Genomic DNA, 27,975 nt, shown 5'->3' with positions numbered 1-27,975 from the left:
ATGTATGCATGCATGTATGTATGTATGTATGTATGTATGTATGTATGTATGTATGTATGTATGCCTGTAATAGAGAGATGTTATTGTTTCACTTTTGACGCGTAATACTGAAATAATGGAGAAGATATGATATTGCTGTTGGCTCGCACTAGGCAAGGAGTTTTAAAAAGGTTTGGCCTATGACACTACATGGACCCTAAGTAAGGCATGTATAAAATTTGAATGAAATTGGTTGTGTATTTCTCAAGTTTTAGAGAAACACACAGACAGACACACACACATTCTCCTCTTTATATATATATATATATATATATATATATATATTCTCTTTCACATAACATCTACATATATGGTTAATGAACGTTAATATTTTGAAAACAAAAGTATTTAATATCTAATTTCATGCAGATATGTTTGCGTGTGTGCGTGTGTGTGTGCATGTGTGTGTGTGTGTGTGTGTGTGTGTGTGTGTGTGTGTGTGTGTGCGCGCGTGTGTGTATTTATAACATTTCTATATTCTTACCTTCAATTCTCAAATATAGCATTAAAATTGCAACCACTATGTTACCTCTCATATCTGCGATTGTGTTTTGTATTTGGATATATTCATGAATCTCTTCAGCTTTATATGTGTCGATCTGTTTTCAGTGTGTATTTAAAGAGAATGTTATATAGAGTTGCTCTCAGTTTTCGACGAGCGCAAAAGATTCTGATTGTGAATGATGCTCTTCTTAATTTGTGACGTTTACAAACAAACATCCGTATTTATAGCATCTGTTATTTATATGCCCATCTGCGTACACGCGTATGTTATATTGTATTTCTGAGTGTAAGTGCATGTATGTGTGTGTGAGTGCATGTACATATATATGTGTATAAATATATATATGTATATATATATATATATATATATATATATATATATATATATATATATATATATACGTATATATATATATGTGTGTGTGTGTGTGTGTGTGTGTATACATACATACGTAAGTATCTCTTAGGTCATCTTAACGTCTTTCCTGTCATAACAAGTCGAATGCTTTTATACAAGATTATCGATTTGTTATTATTTCAATTTAGCGTTTTATAGTTCTTTTTTTATGAATCTGGCACTTAAATGGTAAACCACCAGGTCAGGTCAAAATTAAAATGCATGCACAGCGACTATAGACGAATACAAACGTTGATACCGAAGTACAGACAGAAATATATTCAAATTATTTATACAATTAATTGAATCCTACTGAGTACATTACTAGCCCTTATGTTAATCCAGAAATGAACGTTGTATTACACATATGGTCCATAATATAATTCGGAACACGCAAGGAGCAGGTTCCGAGAGAGGTGAATCATAAATAAATAAATAACAAACGAATTAACACCTATCCATCGTTTGTTTTATATATATATATATAATATATATATATATATATATGAACACTCCCACACACACATCGATATATGTCAATTGTCGCTCAAACATGTCATTTTTCCTTTTTCTACTAGACAATTGATCTATATTGTAATTGTTCTTTTTGGGTTGTTGTTTTTTTTAATTCTCTCTTTACAGAAACATATAGGAATTTTATTTTCTAACGTGATCCGTGAAAATACGTTTTTTATATTCATTTTATATTGTTGTTACTGTTATCGTTTTTGTTGTTGGCGTTGTGGGGAAAAGCACATTGTTATTATACTCATGTGTAGATTATGTTGACTTAGTTTTAAAAAAAAACATAACTCGACATGTCACCAATTCCGCTCTATAATACTGATTTCAAAATTTAGCTCAAGGCCAGCAGTCTCGGGAAAGGAGTAAGTCGATTACATCGACCCCACTGTTCAACTGGTACTTATTTTATCGACCCAGAGAGAAGAAATCAAAATGACAAGTTTTTTTTTGGTGTTTATTATATCGTAACTAACGCTAATTGTAATTTTTCTACAACTTCAATCAGATATCTAATTAATTATAGATTTTTTAACGAAATTAAGCAATTTCAAGAAGATTTCCGCATCAAAATGAGCAATAATATATTTCCTGAATGTATATTGATAGGTCACGTTAGTAGATACTTTTTATATTATTTATTTATTTATTTTTAATTACTGGCTGTGAATGAAGGGACAGCGACATCGGCTTTCACAGATGTCTCCTAGACCTTTGATATATATATGCCGTTATTATTCCACCTAAATTGCTGCAAGTCGAGGCTTGCAGGAAACACATAAACAGTGGAGTGAATTTATCAATACTCCGGTTTCGTGTAGACTATTTTTGTTCCGTAAAATAAATATCTACTGATTTATGGTGCAGAACAAGAAATCGTGCACTTACCTAGAGTATTGACAAATTAATATCCGTATTTCTACTCTATCTATATTTGAAATCAACGTTAAGTAAAAGACAAGCAATACATACTAGATATTGTAGGAACATTATAACTTTCGGTTGTGCTCAGATGATCAGCTGTTGTTTCCATTTCCACTGGTTGGTCACCTGGTATTCAAAAAGTAGTAAAATAGAACACAAGATTTTCTAAGCCGTGCGTGTTCGTAGTTATATAGTAACACAATCAAAGAACAAATCAGAACAGTCAAAATATTCATTAGCAAATAAGAAATATTGTACAATCTGTGTTTTATTTTAGCGAAAGAAAGAACTAGAATTGGAGACAAGTAGTGGCAGTCTGCGTTGTCAAAGGGGGGAAATGCTTAAAAGGAAACTATTAATTCTGCCATGAAGGCAAACCATTGGGCCAGCGGATTTCCAAGATATAGCACCCCACCCCAATCATCACAGATCCTCCTCCATGTTTAACAGTTGGAAGAAGGCACTCTGCATCAAATGCTTCTTTTGGCCGTCTCCACACGTATACTCGGTCGGTGGTCGGAAATGAGGTAAGGGATGATTCGTCCAAGAAAATAACATTCTTCAACTGCCTTAGGGACTAATTCTGTAGGTTTTTACTCCACTCTAAACGCTTTGCAACGTTTGCTTTTGAAAGTAGTGGTTTTCTGATTGCAGCCCACCCGTGAAATCCGGCTTTCTGCAGCTCCCGGCGAACAGTTTTTGTGGAAACCGAGTTCTTGAGGTGGTCATTAAGCTCTGCGGTAATTTTGGGTGCTGTACTTTTGTGATCTTTTCTTAAAATTCGCGTAAGAGTCCGACGGTCCTTATCTGAACGTTTTGGTTTTCTTCCGGAGTTTTGTTTCGACGCGGAGGTTTTTCCCTCTTTCTCAAAAGCTGTCATTACTTTCGAGATAGTACTTCTTGATACCTCAAACATTTCGGCTGTTTTCGTTACGCTAGCGCCTACCATGCAAGCACCATTTGACATCTTTGAAAGTCCGATGAATCTATCATTTTAATGAATTTTAATTACCTTTTTCTGATGGTATCTGAAATGAAACAACAATTTTAGCCAAACATCTTAAGCAGCACTAACAATGAATAAAAAAACATAAAAATAAACAAGCTTTTGATTGCTTTATAGATATTTCAAAATTATGATACTATGATGCTAGGTGTTTCCATTCTTTAGTCCAACCCCTGTATGTGTATGTGAAAGGGTGCGTTTGTGCGTGTATCTGTATGCATATGTGTGGTGTACGCCATATTTTCTCCCGTTCTAAGCATTTTCTCTCATCTACTTTATCAATATAGAGTCAACTTTAAGATATCGATACATTTTACTTACACAAATACAATTTCACATCTCCGTTCTTCAGGTGTGTTAGAGTTCCTGTTCTCCCAGTACAATTAATTAGTATGTCGTTCATAAAATTCTCAATTGTACTTTCGTTTATATGGCATATTGATGGAGCTAAAATAAATCAATATCTTTAAATATTATCAATATGTTTACTGAAACGACAGATATGTTTACATAATATATGTACCTTTGCAGGGCCATCACTTGAATATTACTTCGAAAGAAATCAAAGAAAAGGGATCTCATAGCATTACGGCAAGAAATATATATTTCATCCCCACAGGAGTAGCACACTTAATAATGCACACATTTCCCTCAAACACTTCAAGATAACTCTTACCGGCTTTACAGCGAATTCAACCAATTGACATAACTCCTAACCTAATCTCTTGCTCATTTTCGTTTCACCATCTTTTTCACAGGAACCGCAACCAGATGTGTCCATTCACCTCCGATAGTAGAGTGCAGTCACCACATTCCTTTCCATATCGGCTAACTCTGATGAGCGTAAGGTTATATAATCAGATTGCTACCTAACACTCCGTTGTATTCCTAGCGCGATTGGTAAGATCAGCCGTGATAACTATATCATACTGTACGTGTGTGTGTGTGTGTGTGTGTGTGTGTGTGTGTGTGTGTGTGTACATGCATATATATATATTCCTTTTTCTTATACTCTTCTATTATTTTACTTGTTTCAGTCATTTTGACTGAAGTGGAAGACGGGAGGAAGAGGGAAGGGTGGCTAAGGTAATATGTGAACCATGACTTTTGTGTTAATTTGCGCCACTAAATCCAACTTAGGTCGAATTAATAAATGCATTATTGACCGTATTCTACCCCTAGTTAGGGTTAACGTCAAGCTTCCGCTCTGAAATTGCACAGGAGACGTCATCACTTGGTTTCACTCTCTTCATGAGAAACAACACAACCATATCCTTCACTTTGACATTTCAAATTATTATTCCTCTATATCACCAATTCTCTTAAATAAAGCCTTAATCTTCACCCGAAAATATGCTCCCACCTCCCTATCGGATATCAATATCATCCTAGCTACAAAGAAAACTCTGATTCATTTTAAGGATAATAATTGAACCTGCAACTCATCTACAGATTTCTTCGATATAATCATGGGCGCATGACTTAATTGACCGATTCCTTCTCCCCCTAATTAAACAATACTTTTAGTAGCGTAATCACAATCATGGCTATCAGAATCTCTAACTTATCTGCTAACGAAGAAAATTTTAACCAAATAAGCGGCTACCACGAAAAAAACTATCATACCCCCAACACTAAACTTAAAACTAAAATAACACATCTCTTTCCCAATACTAACCCTGAATCTACGGACACTACTTTCACTCTACACCAATCCAACAACTCTAAAAAACCCTTACACATCACACTCGGCCGCCCTACTGGCGACCCCGAGCCTATAACAGCTACAAGCATCCCTTCCTGATCAACTCACTTCAGCCATATACTCTAAACATTCTAAGGACATGTAGCAGGAAATCTTATGGTTCGCACCACCTTTCTCTCTCCAACTTAAATATCTACCTAAACTCTTCTTTAAAATCCTGAAATCTAACTTTCTATCACAACATGAATACTATCCCATATTTAATAAATCATCCGTGAAAATCTCCTACTCCACCACACCTAATTTTCGATCCATAATCGTCTCTTCGAACAAACACAAATTCCAACACTAGTCCTCGGAACATCTAAACTCTCACACTGCATCCCAAGTTAGCCCACATAGTAGCAATAACACAACGCTTTGTAATCCCACTCAATTAAATGATACCATACTCAAGCCATCATCCCACAATCCTACCCACGCAACGACAAATACTAGCTGCAATACCATTTCCCAATCCAATACAAATACAGATTACCTTTCAGGTTCTCCCCCACTAACAATGAACAAACGAAGCTCAACCTCACTAGCAGTAAACCCCAACCATGGAACTTGTAGGAAAGCTTGCAATTGTCGTGTCTCTCAATTTTGCCCTCTTACAGTCTTCTGTCTACGCAAACATGTAATCTACAAGTACCGTGTTATAACACCATGCTCCCACCAAACAAGGACATATATCGGCGGCACCGTAGATTTCGAGTCCATGTGTGCTACCGTGCACACATGAACTCTTTCTCCAATCCAAATTCTAATTTATCAACCTCCTTAGCAACGTATGTACACAACTTTAAATCTCAAAATATTCCATACGCCCTATCCTGGTCCATACGCCCTATCCTGGTCCATAGTAAAAGTTCCCTTTTACAATGCAAACATCGGCAAGTGAAATTTATGTCTAAAAGAATCATTAACCATTCTTCGCCTTCATAACTCCTCATTACTTAATAGATTCTCAGATGTCATTTATTCTTGTAAACACAAGTACTACTACTCATCTTTCACGCACTTTGCTATTTCTATGTAATCCCATGATAAGTTTCCATATCCAAAAAAACTTAAATTAAGACAAAGTCATCCTAACAGCCTACTACTTAAAAAATACTACTTCTCCCCCTCTTAGTCTTTCTCCTACACACTTTTCCAATTGCTTCCAAATTCTTCAAATCAACTCCTTCCCACTTCACTCTTAACCTCTCCTCTCTCCCCAGTTTAAAAAAAATCTACTTGACAGTACTTCACTCCTTCGAAAACTAACCAATCTACATCTACCCCTTCCATATTCACACCCCTCTATTCAATTTCATACACTTCTCTTTACCATAACACCTCACCTTCAATACTGACCCAATTCCTTTGTCCCACAAATAATCACATTTTGACCACCATCTCATCCCCACTCTATCCCCCCTCCATCTCTCATTCCTCTTTACACACCTTACTAATCTCCCTCAACCACTGAACCAGTCAACTTTCAAATAATAGCCATCCCCATTTTCACTATCTCAACCTTTAACGCTATAGCTCTCATACAAATAAACACAAACGTCACCATTCACATACTACCAAAAACAACCTTCCTTCTTCCTCTCACTTTCCACCTCATCATTAATCCTAACCCTGAAATGTATTTCCTTCTCCCACTAATCTTTGTCTAAATACCCCACAACTTCCCTTTCTAATACACTTAGTTCTCCACAAAATTATGCCATCTTTAAACTCCATTCTGTCAACACCTCAAATGTAGAATTCTTCCTAGAAGACGGAGGCTGGTATTATCCGATAATGGAATCAATTTACAATCATTATTCTGGATTACCAAGCCCCCAAAACAGCTGTTGGACACATAAAACTCTTATTCAACCCCTTTAATTCCTGATATAATTTCCATTGTGTGTAATTCGGACCTTTTTATATGTAAACATATATACATTAATAGAAATATTAAAATTACTAAGTCTCTCTAAAAGAGATTACGGCAGCGTTACTGGAAATTAATAGTTATCGCCATACTAATATGGCAGTCTTATAAATATAAGACTAAAGCTGGCGCTGATTAGCTCCATGAGGCCATCGCCTTAAGCTAGCTATTTGACACACAAACTGCGTCCATTATAAACCTTCGAACAAGGGAGGTCAGCCGCTTCATCCTGCCAGTCAGGCAGCTACAGACGACGTTTCAGGGTTGTTGCCCCTTATCAATGAAGCGTAGTCAGACTTGCAGGTGTCGCTACTGAAATCTTTATTATAGGCACTAAGGCCCGAATTAAGAGGGGACATTACAAACAGGACGTGGGGTACATAAAGTAAAAAAATCGAAAATTATGAATTGAAATGGATATTTATAATGGATTAGATGGAACGGCTTACGAGCCCCCCAAAACTTGCAGTTTCATTTAAACTACAATTTTACAGTTTACAATTTTACAATTACATATATTACTCTGCTACGTCGGGCGCTCGTCTGTAATGCCTGGTTCTTCATCTGTTATATACTCTATTAAGCTCTCCTGATCCACAATAGCTGGTAAGGTGTCATAACGTACATATAACCATTCAAATATTCTATAATCATATGTCAATTTCTGCACTGTCTCTTTCTCCACGATTACCGCCTTCCACAGGTCATCATATATTTCTGGGTTCAACTTTACTCTAATTAAGCCTTTCCTACTTGCCAACATCTTTTCCGTATTTTTGTCCTTGTCGTATAACATTACCACTCTGTGTTTCTTTCCCTTGGGTCTTCCTCCTCTCTTACAAGCTTTCAACTGCTCTTTCATTCTTCTGTCCCATTCTTCCTCTGCTGTTAGTTTTACCGGTTCACTCACTTCTGCTTTTGTATCCTCTTCTCCCGTTCGGTTTTCCTTCTCGTCAGTAATCTTGTTTTTCGCTTTTTTCTTCTTCTTTTTTGTTCTTTAGGTGGTGATTCCACCCGCGTTCTTTTTCTATTTTCTTTCTCCAACTCTTCACCACTTTCCACATTATCTGTAGTGACGATTTCCTCCTCCACACACTCATCTTGCAACTCATTCGTTAAAGTCTCCAGTGCTATCGTTTTCTCCCGCACTTCTCCCAGCGGACACACATCCTTCATGTGGCCTCTTATTTTGCATTTGTAACACCCTGGGGGTCTCCTCTCCCCCACGACTCTGAGACGTGTCTCGTCGGGGAACACCAACTCCTCCGGGATGTTATACAGGTCAGGCACTGTAATGTGGACCAACGCCTGCACTGCATAACCCCACCACTTTACATCTTTTGATTTTTCGACTTTCAATATTTCCACGTTTTCTTTGCAGTTAAACACCACTGCTGCTAAAATCCTTTCCATATTTAGTTCCGGCGAAATCTTACTTATTCTTATTCTTACTGCCCTTTTCCCGCAGTAGCTTGGTAAACACACCCATTTTTCTGTTTTTAAAATTTTCGTTGCGTTCTTCTTCGCCTCGTCTTCACTTTTAAAGTGAACGACCACCGTTGCGAACTTTCTACCTCTGTTGTAGTAGGTAGACTCTCCTTCTATTCCTTTAAGACAGCATTCAATTTCCTCCATCTTCTATTTTCTTTGAAGTCACGCTCCACGTTTTGTACGTTATAATCCGTTTCTCCGCTTCTTCCGCTTCTTCTTCGGGTGGTGTGACCTTCACACAGTCACCCACCCTCTTCAAGCTGTCGAAATACTTGTTCAACGTCTCCCTCTCGACGATGACTTCTTCTAACTGCAATTCGTTCGCAACCAGGCCCTTGCCTGCTGCACCCGCATACGTCTGGGTTTCCATTTTCGAGAAAAAATCTCAAAAACTTCACCACGCCGTAACAACTTCCACGACCGGATTCGATCTCACGAACCGCGACACTACAATAACGTAGTCAAAATTTTTCCGACGCCAAAAAAGTACAGCTACACACCAATAACGTAATCCTAAATATCCTACACCAAAATTCAAAAAGCAGGTGTCGCTACTGATCGTCCCAGTTCGAAGGCTTTATTTACCTAGTTTCGGTGGAATACATCCACTTGTTTACAATAATAGAAATATTAAAATTACTAAGTCTCTCTAAAAGAGATTACGGCAGCGTTACTGGGAATTAATAGTTATCGCCATACTACTATGGCAGTCTTATATATATAAGACTAAAGCTGGCGCTGATTAGCTCCATGAGGCCTTAAGCTAGCTATTTGACACACAAACTGCGTCCATTATAAACCTTCGAACAAGGGAGGTCAGCCGCTTCATCCTGCCAGGCAGACAGCTACAGACGACGTTTCAGGGTTGTTGCCCCTTATCAATGCAGCGTAGTCAGACTTGCAGGTGTCGCTACTGAAAAAAGGCAACAACCTTGAAACGTCGTCTGTAGCTGTCTGACTGGCAGGATGAAGCGGCTGACCTCCCTTGTTCGAAGTTTATAATGGACGCAGTTTGTGTGTCAAATAGCTAGCTTAAGGCGATGGCCTCATGGAGCTAATAAGCGACAGCTTTAGTCTTATATTTATAAGACTGCCATATTAGTATGGCGATAACTATTAATTTCATATATACATTTTTCTATTTAATTTATTTAAATTTCTTGAGCACTACGAAGTGTATTCTATATAGAGAATACCGGTCTCTAAGCTATATATATATATATATATATATATATAATATATATATATATATATATAATATATATATATATATATATATGAAGGGATATAATAAATATCCTGGAAACAGCTGTAAGACATTCTATCTATAAATATTCTAAAATCTGCACAGCCTTGGTTTTTTATCTTATTACGAAATTATATTATATATATATATATATATATATATATATATATATATATATATATATATATGGTTGGGTAGATGTATGTTTACATATATAGAAAATAGATATATATATAAGAACAAAACCACTCTCGGACGGAAAAGAGATGTATGGCTCATCACAGGACTTGAAGCACGCATCTGACTTTCGATTACCCACAATTGGAAATTTAATTAATTTTTTCAACGCACTCATCTTGCTTTTGATTAAGGGAACATGTATATTTCCATTTTTCATTTTTTTATTAATTTGTAATAAACGTAAGCACAAATGAGATCTGAAAGAAAATAATGAGTAATTAACACATTAATTAGATATATAAAACTACATTAACATAAACAACTGTCTATTCTTACCGAATCCAAGAAACGATATTTCTCTCAAACCAACATTTTCTTTTGCTAATCGACCTTCACATTTAGAATACACGCTGTTCACTTGTATTTCCACGTAATTACTCAATACATTAGGCGGTAATTTTAAAATGTCATTGTATACATTGGTGTCTAGGTAATCGGTCATGTTGTTTTTTGTCAATTTAAATCTGACCTGAGGAGAAAAATAAGATACATTTAAGAAACACAGGCAATTGTGACAATAGAAATGGGAGAGAAAGTATACAGCACACTAAATATTACATCTTATGTGTCAGTTAATGGACTGTTGCCAGTCCGTTGGATGGCTTTCTTTTGTATTATGTCCCATAAGTACAACACAAAGAATTTTGTATAAAGTAAGGTTTTATCGGCTGAATACATGTAGATGTTGCAGATCAGTGAAGGCGAAGGAAGGTAAATTTGTTTTCGTCACTATAACATGAATCCAATAAAGCTTATATGTTTTCTTTAAACAAGAGGTATTGATCATTTATGAAAATGGCCCTTTGAGGTGTAGAATATACAGAATTTAATCTTCAACAGCTTTATATTTCATGTATACTGGTTACATTATATTGTGTTCTTAGTTAAATGTAGAGCAATCTTCAGCTGCACAAAGACATAGAATTTAATTAAATTAGAACAGATGGACACATTAGTATAATTAGACCTAAAAATCTCCAAGAAGTAAGGAGATAGATAAAAACATGTCTCTACTTCAGCATAGAAGTTTATATATATATATATATATATGTATATATATATATATACACGAGTATACACACACACAATTTACTTTAGGGTATAGATGAATTAATTTTAGTCGTAACCTCCCCACTCTTATAAACACCAAGCTAGATATTTGCTATACGAATGTGTGTGCACCAAACCACACGTGTACGTATGCTTCCATTTTTGTGGATGCTTGTATGAGCCAGTGTACACGCGCCATGCAGCTTGCGCGAGGGCATTTATACATCCATATCTGTTAACGGTTATTTTTAATACTTTTCTTTCTGCATTGCGTATTTATTTCTTTTTTGAATCTGTTATTTTATTTTTGACCCTGTAAATAACTGAAGATATATCCTTTGTTTTGCTGGCTTTTCTTTCTATGAAATGAGAAGATAAATTGCGGAACTGTTATTTTAACGAGTTATATCTATTTATCACCCGATGAGACACATCGGCACCGCCCGATGCTCCTGAATCAGTTGTTAATTGTCCCACCTGTGAGGGACCGATGCTAGATGTGTTGAAACAATTGTCGTGATTAATAAAATTTCTTGTATATTCCATCTTCCGGCTTTCATTTACCATATGTGTGTGTGTATGTATGTATGTATGTATGTATGTATGTATGTATGTATGTATGTATGTATGTATGTATGTATGCATGCATGTATGTATGTATGTATGTATGTATGTATGTTTGTATGTATGTTTGTATGTTTGTATATATGCATATCTAACTGCTGTTTTCGTGTTGCGAATTATAAAAAGAAATAGAAAAGAAAACCTACTTGTACGTTGTCAGTTTTAACGGTTATATTTTCTATCTGCTCCCAACAGCCACTCCTTTGATACAATGATATTCTAGATATTGAGTAGACAGCATCGAAATAGAATTTAATCCAAGCTCCTGGGCCCTCCTTGTTTGTTGTCCATTCTGTTGCTTTATCTGAATCATAACTGGAGTTACATTCTCTGGAAGGTTTGGGAGCAGTTGATTGTGAACAATTTTTAATTTGAACTTCAAGGAAATAGGAAAGAATAATCCAGATTATTATTGTTAAAAAAATCAAAAGTACTATTAATTTAAATTTTTTCATGGGGATCAATATATGACAATATATGACACGTAAACATAAGAGAGGAAATAAAACGTCAATGAAAGTCTTAATAATTAAAAAAAAAACTTGGTTAAAAGAAATTACTACAAATATTGTCTAAAGGCGGCGAGCTGATAGAATCGTTAGCACTCCGGGCAAATTACTAACAAGCACTTCCCCTGTCTGTACGTTCTGCGTTCAAATTCCACCGAGGGCGACTTTACTTTTCATCACCTTGGAGTCGACGAAACAAGTACTAGTTGAATGCTGGGGTCGTTATAATTGACTTAGAGCCTGCGCTATATTGCTGGCTTTGTGCCAGAATTTGAAACCAATATATAACTTCACTATATTACATTTTTACTTCAGTAAAAATATACTCTACACAAATTTACATAATTATTTCAACTAATTATTTTTTCATAATTTTTACATTATTTCAAATTTACATATTTACTTCGAATTAGTTATTTCTTAAATCTATGTCATTTTCCAGTGTCTTTTTTAAGCATGGTTTTAATTTTGTATTCTTTCCGTCACTGCTCTGCGCCTCTACTTACGAATTTAAATAGGTGTTTATGAACAAAGTACTTGTGCATGTTTCTTTTTCAATGATCTTTTCGGTTTGAACGGCAGTTTTTAACATAATTTCTAGGTAACTAAAAAATTTTAAACTCCGTATACTGGTAGAATGTGTTTATAAAACATCTTTTTCTCTTGGCTTTATTGAGAGAATTCTATAGTTTGTAAGATATTTGTTCTTGTTTTTCTTCAATTTCTGCAATTTCAACCAATCAGTGACATGTATTGAGTTAAAAAGCATTCTGTGTCGTATGAATATGTCCCTCGTTTAAGAAACAGATTGGGTTTATTTACATTTGTGAAGAAAAAAAGATACCCTTCCCCCACCCCTAATTCTAACCCTAACTAACCCTAACCCTAAAAGAGATTGAAATGCAATAGATCGATTCTAGGATCATAATTATGGGTGACACCGCTAGAAAAAACTGCCGTTCAAACCGAAAAGATCCTGTTTCTTTTCTGTAAAAGAAAAAAACTAGAATTTCAAGATATTTTTTCAATTAAACTTTAAAGGAAGAAGATGAAGTATCAGTTCCGATACGACCGAACATTAGATTTAATTCTCTGTTATATCAGTGTCTCAGTTAAAATTGGTCTCAAATGTTGGCGCAAGGCCACCAGTTTTGGAGAAGAGACTAAGTCGGTTACATCGACTCCAGTACTCAACTGGTACTTATTTTATCGATCCCGAAGGGATAAGAAGCTGAATCGACTTCGGTGGAATTTGAAATCAGAAAGTGCAGACGGACGAAATGCTGCTAAGCGTTTCGCCCCCCGTTCAAACTATTCTGTCAGCTCGCCGCCCCTCATCTCAATTAATATTAGTTTCAAATTTTGGCACAAGGTCAGCAATTCTGAGAAGGAGATAGTCTTTTAAATCGACCCCAATGTTCAATTAGTACCTATTTTATCGACTCTAAAAGGATAAGGCAAAGTCGACCTCGGCGGAATTTGAACTCAGAACGTAAAGACAGTCAGAATGCCACGAAGCAATTTTCCCGGCGTACTAAAGTTTCTGCTGGCAAGTTGCCTACGTCTCACTTAATATTTGTAATCGTCTAGCATAAAAATTATGTAAATCGCGTAAGTCTAAGCTCCTTAGCTTCTGGGAATAAGGTTAGACAACTGTCGTGCCGACGAAGGCTACTGAGCCAGAAACATACATCATCTTTCCACTTATTTTCAGATTATAAGCCAGACCTTTTCCTTACTGATGTCAACACTGGAGAATTCTTGATTGTTTAGATTGTCTTCCCTTTCAAAGTGAAATTGTCCATAATTGCTATTTGATTATTATAAAACATCCTCTTCCGGCGGAGATAATTTTAATAAATCCAGAATTTATGAGGGATGATATTGGATATATCTGTATTTATCTTTGTAATAAAAAAGTAACATTGTTTAGATCAATTTTGAAAAGACGAATCATTATTGGTAAATTCATGGAATACCAACTGGCTTAGGGGGGTCATTATTTCGTGTCTGGAAATCGTACTAAATAACACTCTTCCAGTTCGATGGAGTGCCTTTCAGTTCTGATCTTAAATTTTCTCATTTGAAACAATGTGTTTGCCTTATTCAGAGTTATATACATCTCGAAGTTGGTCAACACTGTATAATTGAAATATAGCCAAGCGAATGACAAAAAATAAATGGTAATAAAAGCTAACTTACTTTTTAAATATTCTTTATCAAATCTATCTCCGTCACATTTGAGATTTCCCACGTTGTCAGTTTGGTAATATAGACTTTTACAAGACTCCAACTCCATCGACAGAATAGAATTTTCAAGTTGTGGGCATTTTGCTGCAAAAATAAAATATATAGGCATGTACCCATGTATACTCTCTCTCTCTCTCTCTCTCTCTCTCCATCTCTCTCACACATACACACACACACACACACACACATACATACATACTTACATACATACAAACGTATATATATATGGAACAAGGCTGATTGTCAGGCAAATGCATCCACATCATTTGGAAGCAACAATCCTCAGCGGACAAGGAGAAGGAGAAAATGTGTTTATTCCAAGAATTCCAGATTCCAGCAAACATGCTCTTTAAATTCAAGAGACTGAAAATTCAATAACTGAAAATTTTTGGACTTCACCTCATGCAGCGGTGCTTTCCCATGATCAGATCTATATTGGTTGTTCCAGAGTTGGAAATGGCAACAATCTCTTCATGGTCACACCAAATGGTAGAATCAAGAATATTGTTTATCCTACTGCTTTACAATGATCTCCAAATGTTACATTGATACAATTTTTCCAAATGCGATACTCTGTTATATATATCTGAGACGGTAGGATACCAATAAATGCTTTATTATTATTTCGCTGTTCAGTTTTGGGCCTGCGGCCCAGTTAGCTCTTAGCGGGAGTCAGCTTGAAAGTCCGCAAGGAGTGAAACTTTTAAGCTAGTTGGTCAATAATTATGACTGATTTACGATAAAGGAAACAAAGGTGTCTTTCCGTCTCAGAGCTGTCTCTCTTGAGATCTGGTGCTGAGCAGAACTAACGAGATCGAAATGCATCCACTAGTCCAATAGGGAGCGCTCGGAGCTTGCTAAATGGCGTTTTAACATCCTTTTGTCTTAAAGCTAGAATTTTTCTCTGCAACAAACACCAGTGAAAAGTCTTTACACTTTTAAATTTCTCTTCCACATAATTGAACTGATCTAGGTTTGTCAATTTGTTAATTCTTTACTGCCTGCCCACAAGGGGCTACACACAGAAGGGACAAACAAGACAGACAGATGGATTAAGTCGATGAAATTGACCCCAGTGCGTGACTGGTATTTATTTAATCGACCCCGAAAGGATGAAAGGCAAAGTCGACCTCGGTGGAATTTGAAGTCAGGACGCAGCGGCAGACGAAATACCAATCTCTTTATTGCCCACCGAGGTCTAAACATAGAAATGGACAGAACAACTGATGGGATCAGTATTGCGGTATGATATATAGACAATCGAATAAAATTAACAATACTGGGACAACACAAATGAAGCGATGACCAGGCCACGCTCCGACCCCACAAGCCCCGATCTATCGCTGGTAACTTTTTTGTTCTTTTTTTATTCCGTCTATTCACACGGTTCCTTGCACGCACAACACTCGTGCAACATGCTTCCATATCTTTTGGAACGTACACTCTGACAGACATCTTTTCTCCAGCCACACCGTCCTTTTCAGATGAAAAGAAAATAATGATCGTAAATTGTGACCAGAGATAAAGTTGACTGTCTTAATTCCTTTTATCCTAGTCTGCCATACTGACTCTTTCGCTGTTGCTACAACCGTGAGAAAACAATTCTTACCTTCGTTCGTTAAAACTACCGGTGGGTCAATTTTTATAATTGACTCAGTCGACAGCTGTACTCTTCCTTCGCCGGGCAACAGGTGTTCAGCATAAGCCCACATTTCAGATATCTCCGGACACTGAACAATAGCGTGAGGGACGGTTTCCCTGTCCGCCACCCCTCATCTTGGACAGGTCGGCGACCGACGTTTACCGTGTCTTGCGAGCTTATCCCAATCGGGCAAGGCATCTCTGTAGCATTGCCAGGTGAAGGACATTTGGAAGTTGTCCAACGTTCCCAACCCGAATGTACGGTGAAACAGGTTGTCCAGTTGAATAAACTCGAGACCTAGAGTCGCCCCCGGGCCATCGTCGTATTCAGACTCTACCAACCCACTATATAAAATCCGTGTGGAAGGTTGGCGTTTCTCGAGCGCTAGAATAGCAAGAGAGCCTTACGGCACTCTTTATGCCATTCACTCGACTTCGGTCTACGAGAACACTAGGCTTCCTGTTCGCAAATACTTTTGACATAAACCAAAACATGAAAAGCAAATAACATATATTTTTATAAAACATATAACTAGATCTCAAAAAGTATAAAAATGAATGATCAATACTTTTTACTTATTATATATTGATCATTCATTTTTATACTTTTTGAGATCTAGTTATATATTTTATAAATATATATATTATTTGTTTTTTATGTTTTGGTTTATGTCTATTACTGTTTGAGTTGCATAATAGTGTTTATCTCTAATTTATATTTTATATACATACATACATATACATATATATATGTGTGTGTGTGTGTGTGTGCGTGTGTGTGTGTGTGTGTGTGTGTGTGTGTACTAGCACTATGACCCGACTACGCCGGGTCAAAGTGCTAGTTCATGCAAATACAGCTGCGTGCGTGCGCACATACACGCGAGTACTGTCCAAATCTCCGACCAATCACATACAGATGGCTGGCATTCAATTGGCGTATCAAGCTTCAGGCATTTCGATTAGGTTTGGATAGAAAATTCACAAGAAAGTCACTTCTATTGATTTTGTAATGGCTTTGCGCGGTGACTGGGGAAATGTAAAGATGTGCACGACTATCCTTGGGCGGTTTTAAATTACCATAGAAAATGCGAATCCTCTAACTAAAAAATTGTGGATTTGTATAAAGGACACACACACAGACAGACATTTTGCCGTTTATATATAGAGAGATATACTAGCAGAAGTACCCAGCATTGCCCGTGTTACATGCAATTGAAGAATTAGACTTTTCTGTTTTATTCTCTGTAATGAACTGGAATACCTATGATTCGAATTTCATCAAAATTGCAGATGAGGGTTATTTCCCTCTTTGCACATCCTACAAAATTGTAATCATGACACATGTATCCCATAATACTGATTTTTATGCGCAGATTCCAAAATTCCGGTCTTATAGAACCTGTTAAAAGGATTTTCTCCTGCAAAATGAAGGTCATGGGGCTCTAAAATGTGGGTGTTAAGGCCCCTATTGGGGGTGAGTGTCTTAATGTCAACCAGAGAAGTTGAATTGTTGAGAATCTTTTCAACTTGGGTCTTATATCTATTGTTTGAATTTCTTTGAAATAGGAAATATATGTATGTTCACTGGGTTTGTAAAAGAGAGCAAAGCTACAGGAAACCAAAAGACGAATGATCACAATAAGCAGTCAGCTACCATACCCTAGTCGTTACCACTCCCATGTAGGATTCCTCACTATACAGGTGACAGGCGCAACCGTATGCATTACGGGTCTATAGCAATTGGAAGGGCGTGACGCAACTGAAATCAACATTAACAACTGTGTGACGTGAGGGCTAAGGAGAAATGAAAGTGTCACCTCTGGAGTTTGCAAATGACCACTATACTGATATGTAACTGGACAGAATAAATTTACAATTTATAAATGTCTTTGAATAACCAGTCACTCATCCGGGAAGGCCTTGAAATCAATGTTACCATCTGGGGACTATGTGTGACGCAGTTATAATAAAATGACTGAAGGGATGTCTACAACCAAATAACTTTACTCAACACTTTGCAATTGAATCAGTGGAGGCAAAGATGCCTCTCATTTACTTGACAATTTATGCAGCACATTGCAGAAATCACAATCAAAGTATATCTCAAAGCAAACTCTTACTCTGTTGTACCATTGAATTGCAAATAATGCTCATTTTTATGCTCGGGCGACCCTACAGCTTCCAAGAGTACAACTGTATTCGTCTTTGCTTAGATAAAATGACTAAATTGTGGGTGTTAAGTCCCCGTGAAGGGGTCTTTCTAACTTGTAAGAAGATGAAATTATAATAATTATTACTTCATTCGTATCTAATATCTATGGTTAAAATTTCATCAACAGCAAAAATATATGAATTGTCATGGGAGTTATGGCCTTTACGCATAGAATATAATTCCCAAATTTCGTAAAGATCCATTCAGTACTTTTGACCTAGTTTTGAATCATAAAAGAAATGTCTAAAATTTGGGAGTTAAGGCCCCCATTAGGGGGTCTTAGAATCCTTATGAGAAGTGGAAACTTTGAGAATACTTCTTGATGTGTGTCAATTACCCATGGTTAAAATTTCATCAACATCGAAAAATTTGAATTTTCATTGGGGTTCTGCCCGCTTGAAGCCATCTGAAATTCAAACCAAACATATTGCATTATACTCGCCCTTATGCATTGAATCTAAGTTCCAAATATCATAAGGATCCATTCAGGCATTTTTGTCCATGAAATTGTATGAAACACACTTTACCCTTCTGGCTAAGTTGTGATTTTGTGATCCAAATTTCAATAGGATCGGTGCAGCAGTTTTCAAATGTATAAGTAACACACAAACACACATAAAAACATTAACTTTTGATATAATATATATTAATATGCACATATACATACATATATATATATGTGTGTGTGTGTGTGTATGTGTGTATGTGTGTGTTGTGTGTGTGCATGTGTGTGTGTGTGTGTACTAGCACTATGACCCGACACGCCGGGTCAAAGTGCTAGTTCATGCAAATACAGCTGCGTGCGTGCGCACATACACGCGAGTACTGTCCAAATCTCCGACCAATCACATACAGATGGCTGGCATTCAATTGGCGTATCAAGCTTCAGGCATTTCGATTAGGTTTTGGATAGAAAATTCACAAGAAGTCACTTCTATTGATTTTTAATGGCTTTGCGCGGTGACTGGGGAAATGTAAAGATGTGCACGACTATCCTTGGGCGGTTTTAAATTACCATAGAAAGTGCGAATCCTCTAACTAAAAAATTGTGGATTTGTATAAAGGACACACACACAGACAGACATTTTGCCGTTTATATATAGAGATATATACTAGCAGAAGTACCCAGCATTGCCCGTGTTACATGCAATTGAAGAATTAGACTTTTCTGTTTTATTCTCTGTAATGAACTGGAATACCTATGATTCGAATTTCATCAAAATTGCAGATGAGGGTTATTTCCCTCTTTGCACATCCTACAAAATTGTAATCATGACACATGTATCCCATAATACTGATTTTTATGCGCAGATTCCAAAATTCCGGTCTTATAGAACCTGTTAAAAGGATTTTCTCCTGCAAAATGAAGGTCATGGGGCTCTAAAATGTGGGTGTTAAGGCCCCTATTGGGGGTGAGTGTCTTAATGTCAACCAGAGAAGTTGAATTGTTGAGAATCTTTTCAACTTGGGTCTTATATCTATTGTTTGAATTTCTTTGAAATAGGAAATATATGTATGTTCACTGGGTTTGTAAAAGAGAGCAAAGCTACAGGAAACCAAAAGACGAATGATCACAATAAGCAGTCAGCTACCATACCCTAGTCGTTACCACTCCCAATGTAGGATTCCTCACTATACAGGTGACAGGCGCAACCGTATGCATTACGGGTCTATAGCAATTGGAAGGGCGTGACGCAACTGAAATCAACATTAACAACTGTGTGACGTGAGGGCTAAGGAGAAATGAAAGTGTCACCTCTGGAGTTTGCAAATGACCACTATACTGATATGTAACTGGACAGAATAAATTTACAATTTATAAATGTCTTTGAATAACCAGTCACTCATCCGGGAAGGCCTTGAAATCAATGTTACCATCTGGGGACTATGTGTGACGCAGTTATAATAAAATGACTGAAGGGATGTCTACAACCAAATAACTTTACTCACACTTTGCAATTGAATCAGTGGAGGCAAAGATGCCTCTCATTTACTTGACAATTTATGCAGCACATTGCAGAAATCACAATCAAAGTATATCTCAAAGCAAACTCTTACTCTGTTGTACCATTGAATTGCAAATAATGCTCATTTTTATGCTCGGGCGACCCTACAGCTTCCAAGAGTACAACTGTATTCGTCTTTGCTTAGATAAAATGACTAAATTGTGGGTGTTAAGTCCCCGTGAAGGGGTCTTTCTAACTTGTAAGAAGATGAAATTATAATAATTATTACTTCATTCGTATCTAATATCTATGGTTAAAATTTCATCAACAGCAAAAATATATGAATTGTCATGGGAGTTATGGCCTTTACGCATAGAATATAATTCCCAAATTTCGTAAAGATCCATTCAGTACTTTTGACCTAGTTTTGAATCATAAAAGAAATGTCTAAAATTTGGGAGTTAAGGCCCCCATTAGGGGGTCTTAGAATCCTTATGAGAAGTGGAAACTTTGAGAATACTTCTTGATGTGTGTCAATTACCCATGGTTAAAATTTCATCAACATCGAAAAATTTGAATTTTCATGGGGTTCTGCCCGCTTGAAGCCATCTGAAATTCAAACCAAACATATTGCATTATACTCGCCCTTATGCATTGAATCTAAGTTCCAAATATCATAAGGATCCATTCAGGCATTTTTGTCCATGAAATTGTATGAAACACACTTTACCCTTCTGGCTAAGTTGTGATTTTGTGATCCAAATTTCAATAGGATCGGTGCAGCAGTTTTCAAATGTATAAGTAACACACAAACACACATAAAAACATTAACTTTTGATATAATATATATTAATATGCACATATACATACATATATATATATGTGTGTGTGTGTGTGTATGTGTGTATGTGTGTGTGTGTGTGTAATATATGTGCGTGTATATATATATATGTGTGTGTGGTGTGGTGTGTGTGTGTGGAGGCGCAATGGCCCAGTGGTTAGGGCAGCGGGCTCACCGTCGTAGGATCGCGGTTTCGATTCCCAGACCGGGCGTTGTGAGTGTTTATTGAGGGAAAACACCTAAAGCTCTACGAGGCTCCGGCAGTGGGTGGTGGCGATCCCTTCTGTACTCTTTCGCCACAACTTTCTCTCACTCTTTCTTCTGTTTGCCTGCCATCTTAGCCAGCGGGGTTGCGTAATTTGAAGGCTAAAACAATGCGAAGCGGCGCATTGTGACCAGCGATGTGTAGCAACATCTGATAGCCTGGTCGGTCACGGTGATATATATATAGATATATATATATATATGCACACACACACAAAGATAGATTGATAGATACAAATGAGTGGGCAAACAAAAATATGAGACACTGCCTCGTGCTTTTTTTTATTTTGATAAGCCTGGTACTTATTCAACCAGTTTCTTCATGTGAAACCAGTAAGTTATGGGGATGTAAATAAAAGAACAGCAGTTGTGAAGCAGTGATGAGGAAGAAACATAGAAACAAAGACATACACGTAGACTTACATATATACATACATACAGTTGCGGCTAAAATTTTCAGAACGGCATTGTTTTCGTCAGAAAAATAGATATAAGTTTTTATTAAAGTTGTTTTATATTCTATAATTTTCACAGACAATAAATACGACATTAATTGGTATTTTCTGCGATTTTGGTGTAATTTGAGTGGAAATACAAAAGTTATGGATGATATAGTGATTTACTGCAAAACCCATGGTGGCCAAAATGATCAGAACGGTTGAAAAAATAACAAAATAATCAAAAAGTGACAGAGAATGCTGGAATTATTTCATATTTAGTGTGAAGCACTTTAGCTTCAATCAAAGTTTGACATTTTAGACTGCATGGGGAAATTAAATTTTCAATTTCTTGCTGGGTGATCTTATTCCATTCTTCCTGAAGGGCATTCCATAATTGCTCGGTTGTTTTAGGATTTCTGGCTTTCAAACGTTCTCCTAGAATATTCCACACATTTTCAATAGGATTGAGGTCTGGGCTTTGAGCAGGCCAATCCATAACAATAACCTTTTCAGCCTTGAGGAAGTTCATGACCACCTTAGCCTTGTGACATGGGGCATTGTCCTGCATGAATATGGGTGGTCGCTTAGTTGAATTTCTCAGCACAGGCAAGACATGATCTTTTACAAGTTGTTTATAAACTCCTGCATTTATCTTTCCATGTAATCGCAGCAAAGGGCCCACAACATCTCCAGATATCATCCCCCAAACCATGACACTTCCTCCACCGAATTTAACACAAGTCTTAAGGCATTTAGGTGACAATTTTTCCCCTGCTTTTCGACGAACGTACCTTTTCCCATCTGAGTCAAATAACATAGACTTAGATTCATCACTGAAATGCACCGTTTGCCATTTTTCTTGAGACCACAACACATGTTCGGTTGCAAAGGTAAGACGACACTTTTTATTCTTGGAGCTGATCAGTGGCTTCACTACAGGTGCTCTTGCTTGTAGGTCATGTTCAACTAAAGGACGAGACACAGTTTTTCGAGGTAAAGTTTTCTTCAGTACAATGCTCATTTCTCGAAAAACAACAGCAGCAGTTTTAAATCTGTCCTTTTTAACCAACTTTACCATAGCACAATGTTCTCTCTTGGTCGTTTTTCTTGGCCTACCTGTAGACTTTCTTGCTTCACACGAACCACAATCATCGTAGACCTTAAGAATACCGTGAACAACACTTTTTGACTTGTTAACAATCTTTGCAATAGACCTAATACTTAAATCATCCTTCTTTCGAAGCTTAATAATCTGCTAACGAATTGGTAACGGAGTAAGTGGCATTATATTAACAAAGTACACTGCAGATATTCTTACTAATGTTTAGTAAACGAACTGTCACGTAAACAAATTCAAAACATTAGAGTTCAACGGTTAAATATACTAAAAGCAACCGTTCTGATCATTTTGGCCGCCATGGGTTTTGCAGTAAATTACTAAATCATCCATAGCTTTTTTATTATCCTCTCAACTTACACCAAAACCTCAGACAATAACAAATAATATCGTATTTATCGTCTGTGAAAATTATAGAATATAAAACAACTTTGAATCGGAAAACGTCTTTACAGCGTTTATAAGAATACTCGTGGAATTACGTTATTAGCAAAAAAAGAATAAATTGTTGAAGAATTCATTAAGCGTGAGGAATCTACGCTTTGTCAATGAGATTGTGAATGGGAAAATTAATGGTTTATTACGAATTGTACAGCCATGAAACGATCGTAGTGTTTTACTCTTTATCTTTTATTAAACTTTTAATACTTTTGATATATATTTAAAATAATATAAATTAATTAATTTTATGTATTGGCTTATGTTTTTCATTGTTTGATTTGCCTAATAGTGGTTTTATCTCTAATTTAATACAATATAATATAATATATTTATACTATAAAATTGGATTTAATCCTAATATTTAATATAATATAATATATTTATACTATAAAATTGGATTTAATCCTAATATTTAATATAATATAATATATTTATACTATAAAATTGGATTTAATCCTAAATCTGATTTTTCCCTGTAAGTTTGGATTTATTCCCTAATATTTTATTATTAATATATATATAACATCCAGATAGACGAAAGAAAAAGAACCGGATCACCCTCGCAATTTCGGCTGATTAATCTTGAGATTGCTCCAATCTGGCCAGCCCCTAGGAAAAACTAAGCTAAGAGCATTAGATTCCTTGGAAAAAAGCTTCGAATATATACGAAACAAGTACGGAAAACCGGACGATATTACACGAATATAAAAACAAAAATAATACAAAAAAGCAATAATAATAATAATGATAATAACAGGACAAAACAACAAGCGTCTTTCGACTGGAGACGAATTGAATTCAGCTGGTATTATATATATATGTGTGTGTGTGTATATATATACATATATATATATATATATATATATATATATATATATATATATATATATATATATATATATATATATATATATATATATATATATATATATATATATATATATATATATATGTGTGTATGTATGTATGTATGTATGTATGTATGTATGTATGTATGTATTGTACAATACAAATAAGAATGATGTTAGTTATGGGATTCCAACCCATACCCCTCAATGCCGTTAGAACTGCAGAAATACAGGATAATTTACCCTTACGGGGCGCTTGCTGACAATTTTTTCCGCCTTGACAAGGTAATTTACCCAGTATTTTTGCTTTTCTAACTGCAACTATGCGTTCGAAAAAATATCATCTTCTTATTTGTATCGTACAATACACATTTTCGACGCTTATAATGCAAATAAAAAAAAAACAAATATTTGTTTGTTTATATTTATGCACACACACATATATATGTGTGTATCGTATAAGCGTGTGTATGTATGTGTGGGGGGGAGCATATGTTTGTGCGCGCATTTGAAGATCATTTATCAACAATTCATTCGTTTATTAGTAATTAGATAACCACGAATATAAATTAACAAGACCTGCCAAAATAACAAAGATATTCAAGGGGTTTTTTATTATTTTTTTTTACAAATATATATTTATAACATTTCTATATTCTTACCTTCAATTCTCAAATATAGCATTAAAATTGCAACCACTATGTTACCTCTCATATCTGCGATTGTGTTTTGTATTTGGATATATTCATGAATCTCTTCAGCTTTATATGTGTCGATATGTTTTCAGTGTGTATTTAAAGAGAATATTATATAGAGTTGCTCTCAGTTTTCGACGAGCGCAAAAGATTCTGATTGTGAATGATGCTCTTCTTAATTTGTGACGTTTATAAACAGTCATCCGTATTTATAGCATCTGTTATCGATATGCCCATCTGCGTACACGCGTATGTTATACGTATTTGTGAGTGTAAGTACATGTATGTGTGTGTGAGTGCATGTACATATATATGTGTATAAATATATATATATATACGTGTATATATATATATATGTGTGTGTGTGTGTGTGTGTGTATACATACATACGTAAGTATCTCTTAGGTTTATCTTAACTTCTTTCCTGTCATAACAAATCGAATGTTTTTGTACAAGATTATCGATTTGTTATTATTTCAATTTAGCGTTTTATATTTCTTTATTTATGTAGCTGTGGTGGTTGATTTTACTATTTATGTCGTAGATTCTAAAAAGATACATTACCTAGATTCTAAGAGAAACAAGTTTCAACAGGACCATCTCCATACAATAGTGACAATTACGTGTGATTCTTCCTGGGTGTCCGAGAGAGTTAACGTTTGACCACTTCATACAAATTTGAATAATAGATACATGAGTATGGAAGAGAAAGGAGAGATTTTGTGTTGCTACACATGATTCAATAAATATAGTTTAGTTCATCGGTTTCTTTGCTATTTATTGCTATTTATCGGTTTATTAAAAGGTTAGAAATACAAAGGTGATAAGAAAAAATCAAAAATAATGATGATGATGATGATGATGATGATGATGATGATGATGATGATGATGATGAGGATGAGGATGATGATGATGACGATGACGATGACGATGACAATGACGATGACGATGACGATGACGATGACGATGACGATGACGACGATGATGATGATGACATCGAAAAATACCTCAGGAATGATAACCCAGGTTCGAAATTTTCCCAAGACACCTGATGAAAGCTGGAGGGTATATCAGCCGAAACGTGTTAACAACAAACAAGATGAGGACAAATATCCGTCAAATGTAAATAATGTAAATAATATATATATACTCTCTTTTACTTGTTTCAGTCATTTGACTGTGGCCATGCTGGAGCACCGCCTTTAGTCGAGCAAATCGACCCCAGAACTTATTCTTTGTAAGCCTAGTACTTATCCTATCGGTCCTTTTTGCCGAACTGCTAAGTTACGGGACGTAAACACACCACCATCGGTTGTCAAGCGATTTGGGGGGGACAAACACAGACACACAAACACACACATATATATATACATATATATGACGGGCTTCTTTCAGTTTCCGTCTACCAAATCCACTCACAAGGCTTTGGTCGTCCCGAGGCTATAGCAGAAAACACTTGCCCAAGATGTCACGCAGTGGGACTGAACCCGGAACCATGTGGTTCGTAAGCAAGCTACTTTATTTCATTTTATTTGCCATAAAGGCAGTATACAGAGTAGCTGCGTGCTGAACAAATACATTAATGAATGAAAATGAAATAAAATGAATAAATGAGAGACGAAACCCAACACCGGTCGATTGGATTTTTCTCGAAAACATATTTTCTTTTTTTTTTTTAATCAATATGAGGTTTGAAACCTCTTACAAGAAGGAGGTACTAAAACCTCTTACTTAACATGTTTCTTTTTATTTTAAACACGCAATTGAGGTTATAAACCACTACAAATGATGCAATAAGATGAGATTTCAAACCCTCTAACGAGGCTTTTTCCCCTCCTTCTCATCGATATTTCCAACAATATATCCATCATTATTTTCAATGCCGCTTGAGTTCCTGTATTCCACCATTTCCCATACCTCACTCACGTAGGACATGTAAGTCGTGTTATGGCCACCCGGCCATATGCGAAACTCCTCCCCAAATCCTTTAAGCCGTTCCCACAAGGGAAACCTTATGATCTCCACAGCTACCTGCGGAGGCTATTCGAGATCCAGTGTGAAGGCCATATCTACTGTCTCTTTATGTTCTTCTACTATTTTTCCACCTCCCCACCCTTGTAGAAAAATATAATTAATTAATCATATTTAAGGGTGATGGTCGTTTCTTCCACCGTGGGTGGCACAACTTCGGGACATGCAGACGGCACATCATATCCCACCTGAAATGACCCGCTCTTCTTTCTTTTTTTCTTTTCTTCCTGAATTCGGGAGAGTGGAGCTCTTCCGCTTTGTCCGGAGTCTCTCCCCCACCCACCGAAGCCTTGGGGTCCTTCGGTGGGCAACCATTGTTGCCCGCCTTCTTCCTTTTTAATCCTTTTTGAGTTGAGGAGGCTACAACCACATCCACCTCTCCCTTTGACCGGGTAGGGGTGGTGACATCCAGTGACTGTTCAAGGACCTTACTATGGTCCTGGGAGCAGTTCTTTTTAATGTGTCCTAGCTGCAGGCACGAGTGAGACTTGAGGAGACGTCCCTCAAGTATCACCGGATACCTACAGCCAGCCATTTTAAAAGAATCTAGGAAAACCAGATCTGTTGCGGCCGATGGGGTCCATAGGGTCAAAATCACTTTTGATCCTTCCCAATCGACCGCCTTACCCTTACATTTATGTATAGCAATACCCTTACATTTATGTATAGCTATAGATATACATAAATGTAATTGAGTTGAGGCAACAAGTCTGTCCAGTATTGTCCTCACAGCACGAAGTTAGGTGAATAGAAAGCAAATAAGTAACAAGGGTGTCCAGGTATCAGTGCATTACGGCCGTTTCAAGTGGCTCCATTTAATCGATCAATTCAAACATTACATCAATTTGAAATAAACCGCTCCCTTCGGATGCGTACAAATATATAGATTTCTAAGATACAGAGTACTCCATTAAACTTTTTTAAGCAAATTTTTCATCAGTACTAGAGACTAAAATTTATTGCTTATTTTTGCTATTATTGCAGCGGAATTCTGCTATGGACCCGCTTGAAACA

General features: G+C 36.4%; 1 protein-coding gene across 2 annotated transcripts in view; it reads right to left on the bottom strand.

The window, feature by feature from the left end:
* LOC115232490 overlaps positions 1 to 25,096 on the bottom strand; it is a 59,132-nt gene extending 34,036 nt beyond the window's left edge. For both annotated transcript variants that reach the window (XM_029802391.2, XM_029802392.2), the window contains exons 1-6: positions 24,898 to 25,096; positions 14,438 to 14,569; positions 11,873 to 12,102; positions 10,329 to 10,521; positions 3,714 to 3,839; positions 2,435 to 2,512 (exon numbers count right to left, since the gene is read on the bottom strand). In XM_029802391.2, the coding sequence (XP_029658251.1) occupies positions 2,435 to 2,512; positions 3,714 to 3,839; positions 10,329 to 10,521; positions 11,873 to 12,102; positions 14,438 to 14,569; positions 24,898 to 24,949 (811 nt within the window). In that variant the 5' untranslated portion in view covers positions 24,950 to 25,096. The remainder of the gene's footprint in view (positions 1 to 2,434; positions 2,513 to 3,713; positions 3,840 to 10,328; positions 10,522 to 11,872; positions 12,103 to 14,437; positions 14,570 to 24,897) is intronic.
* Between the last annotated feature and the right edge of the window lie 2,879 nt (positions 25,097 to 27,975).

The sequence above is a fragment of the Octopus sinensis genome, linkage group LG2, assembly GCF_006345805.1.
Source record: "Octopus sinensis linkage group LG2, ASM634580v1, whole genome shotgun sequence".
NCBI classification, from domain to species: Eukaryota; Metazoa; Mollusca; class Cephalopoda; order Octopoda; family Octopodidae; genus Octopus; species Octopus sinensis.
Note: the sequence above shows the minus strand (reverse complement) of the source record. Positions and strands in the feature narration are given on the sequence as shown.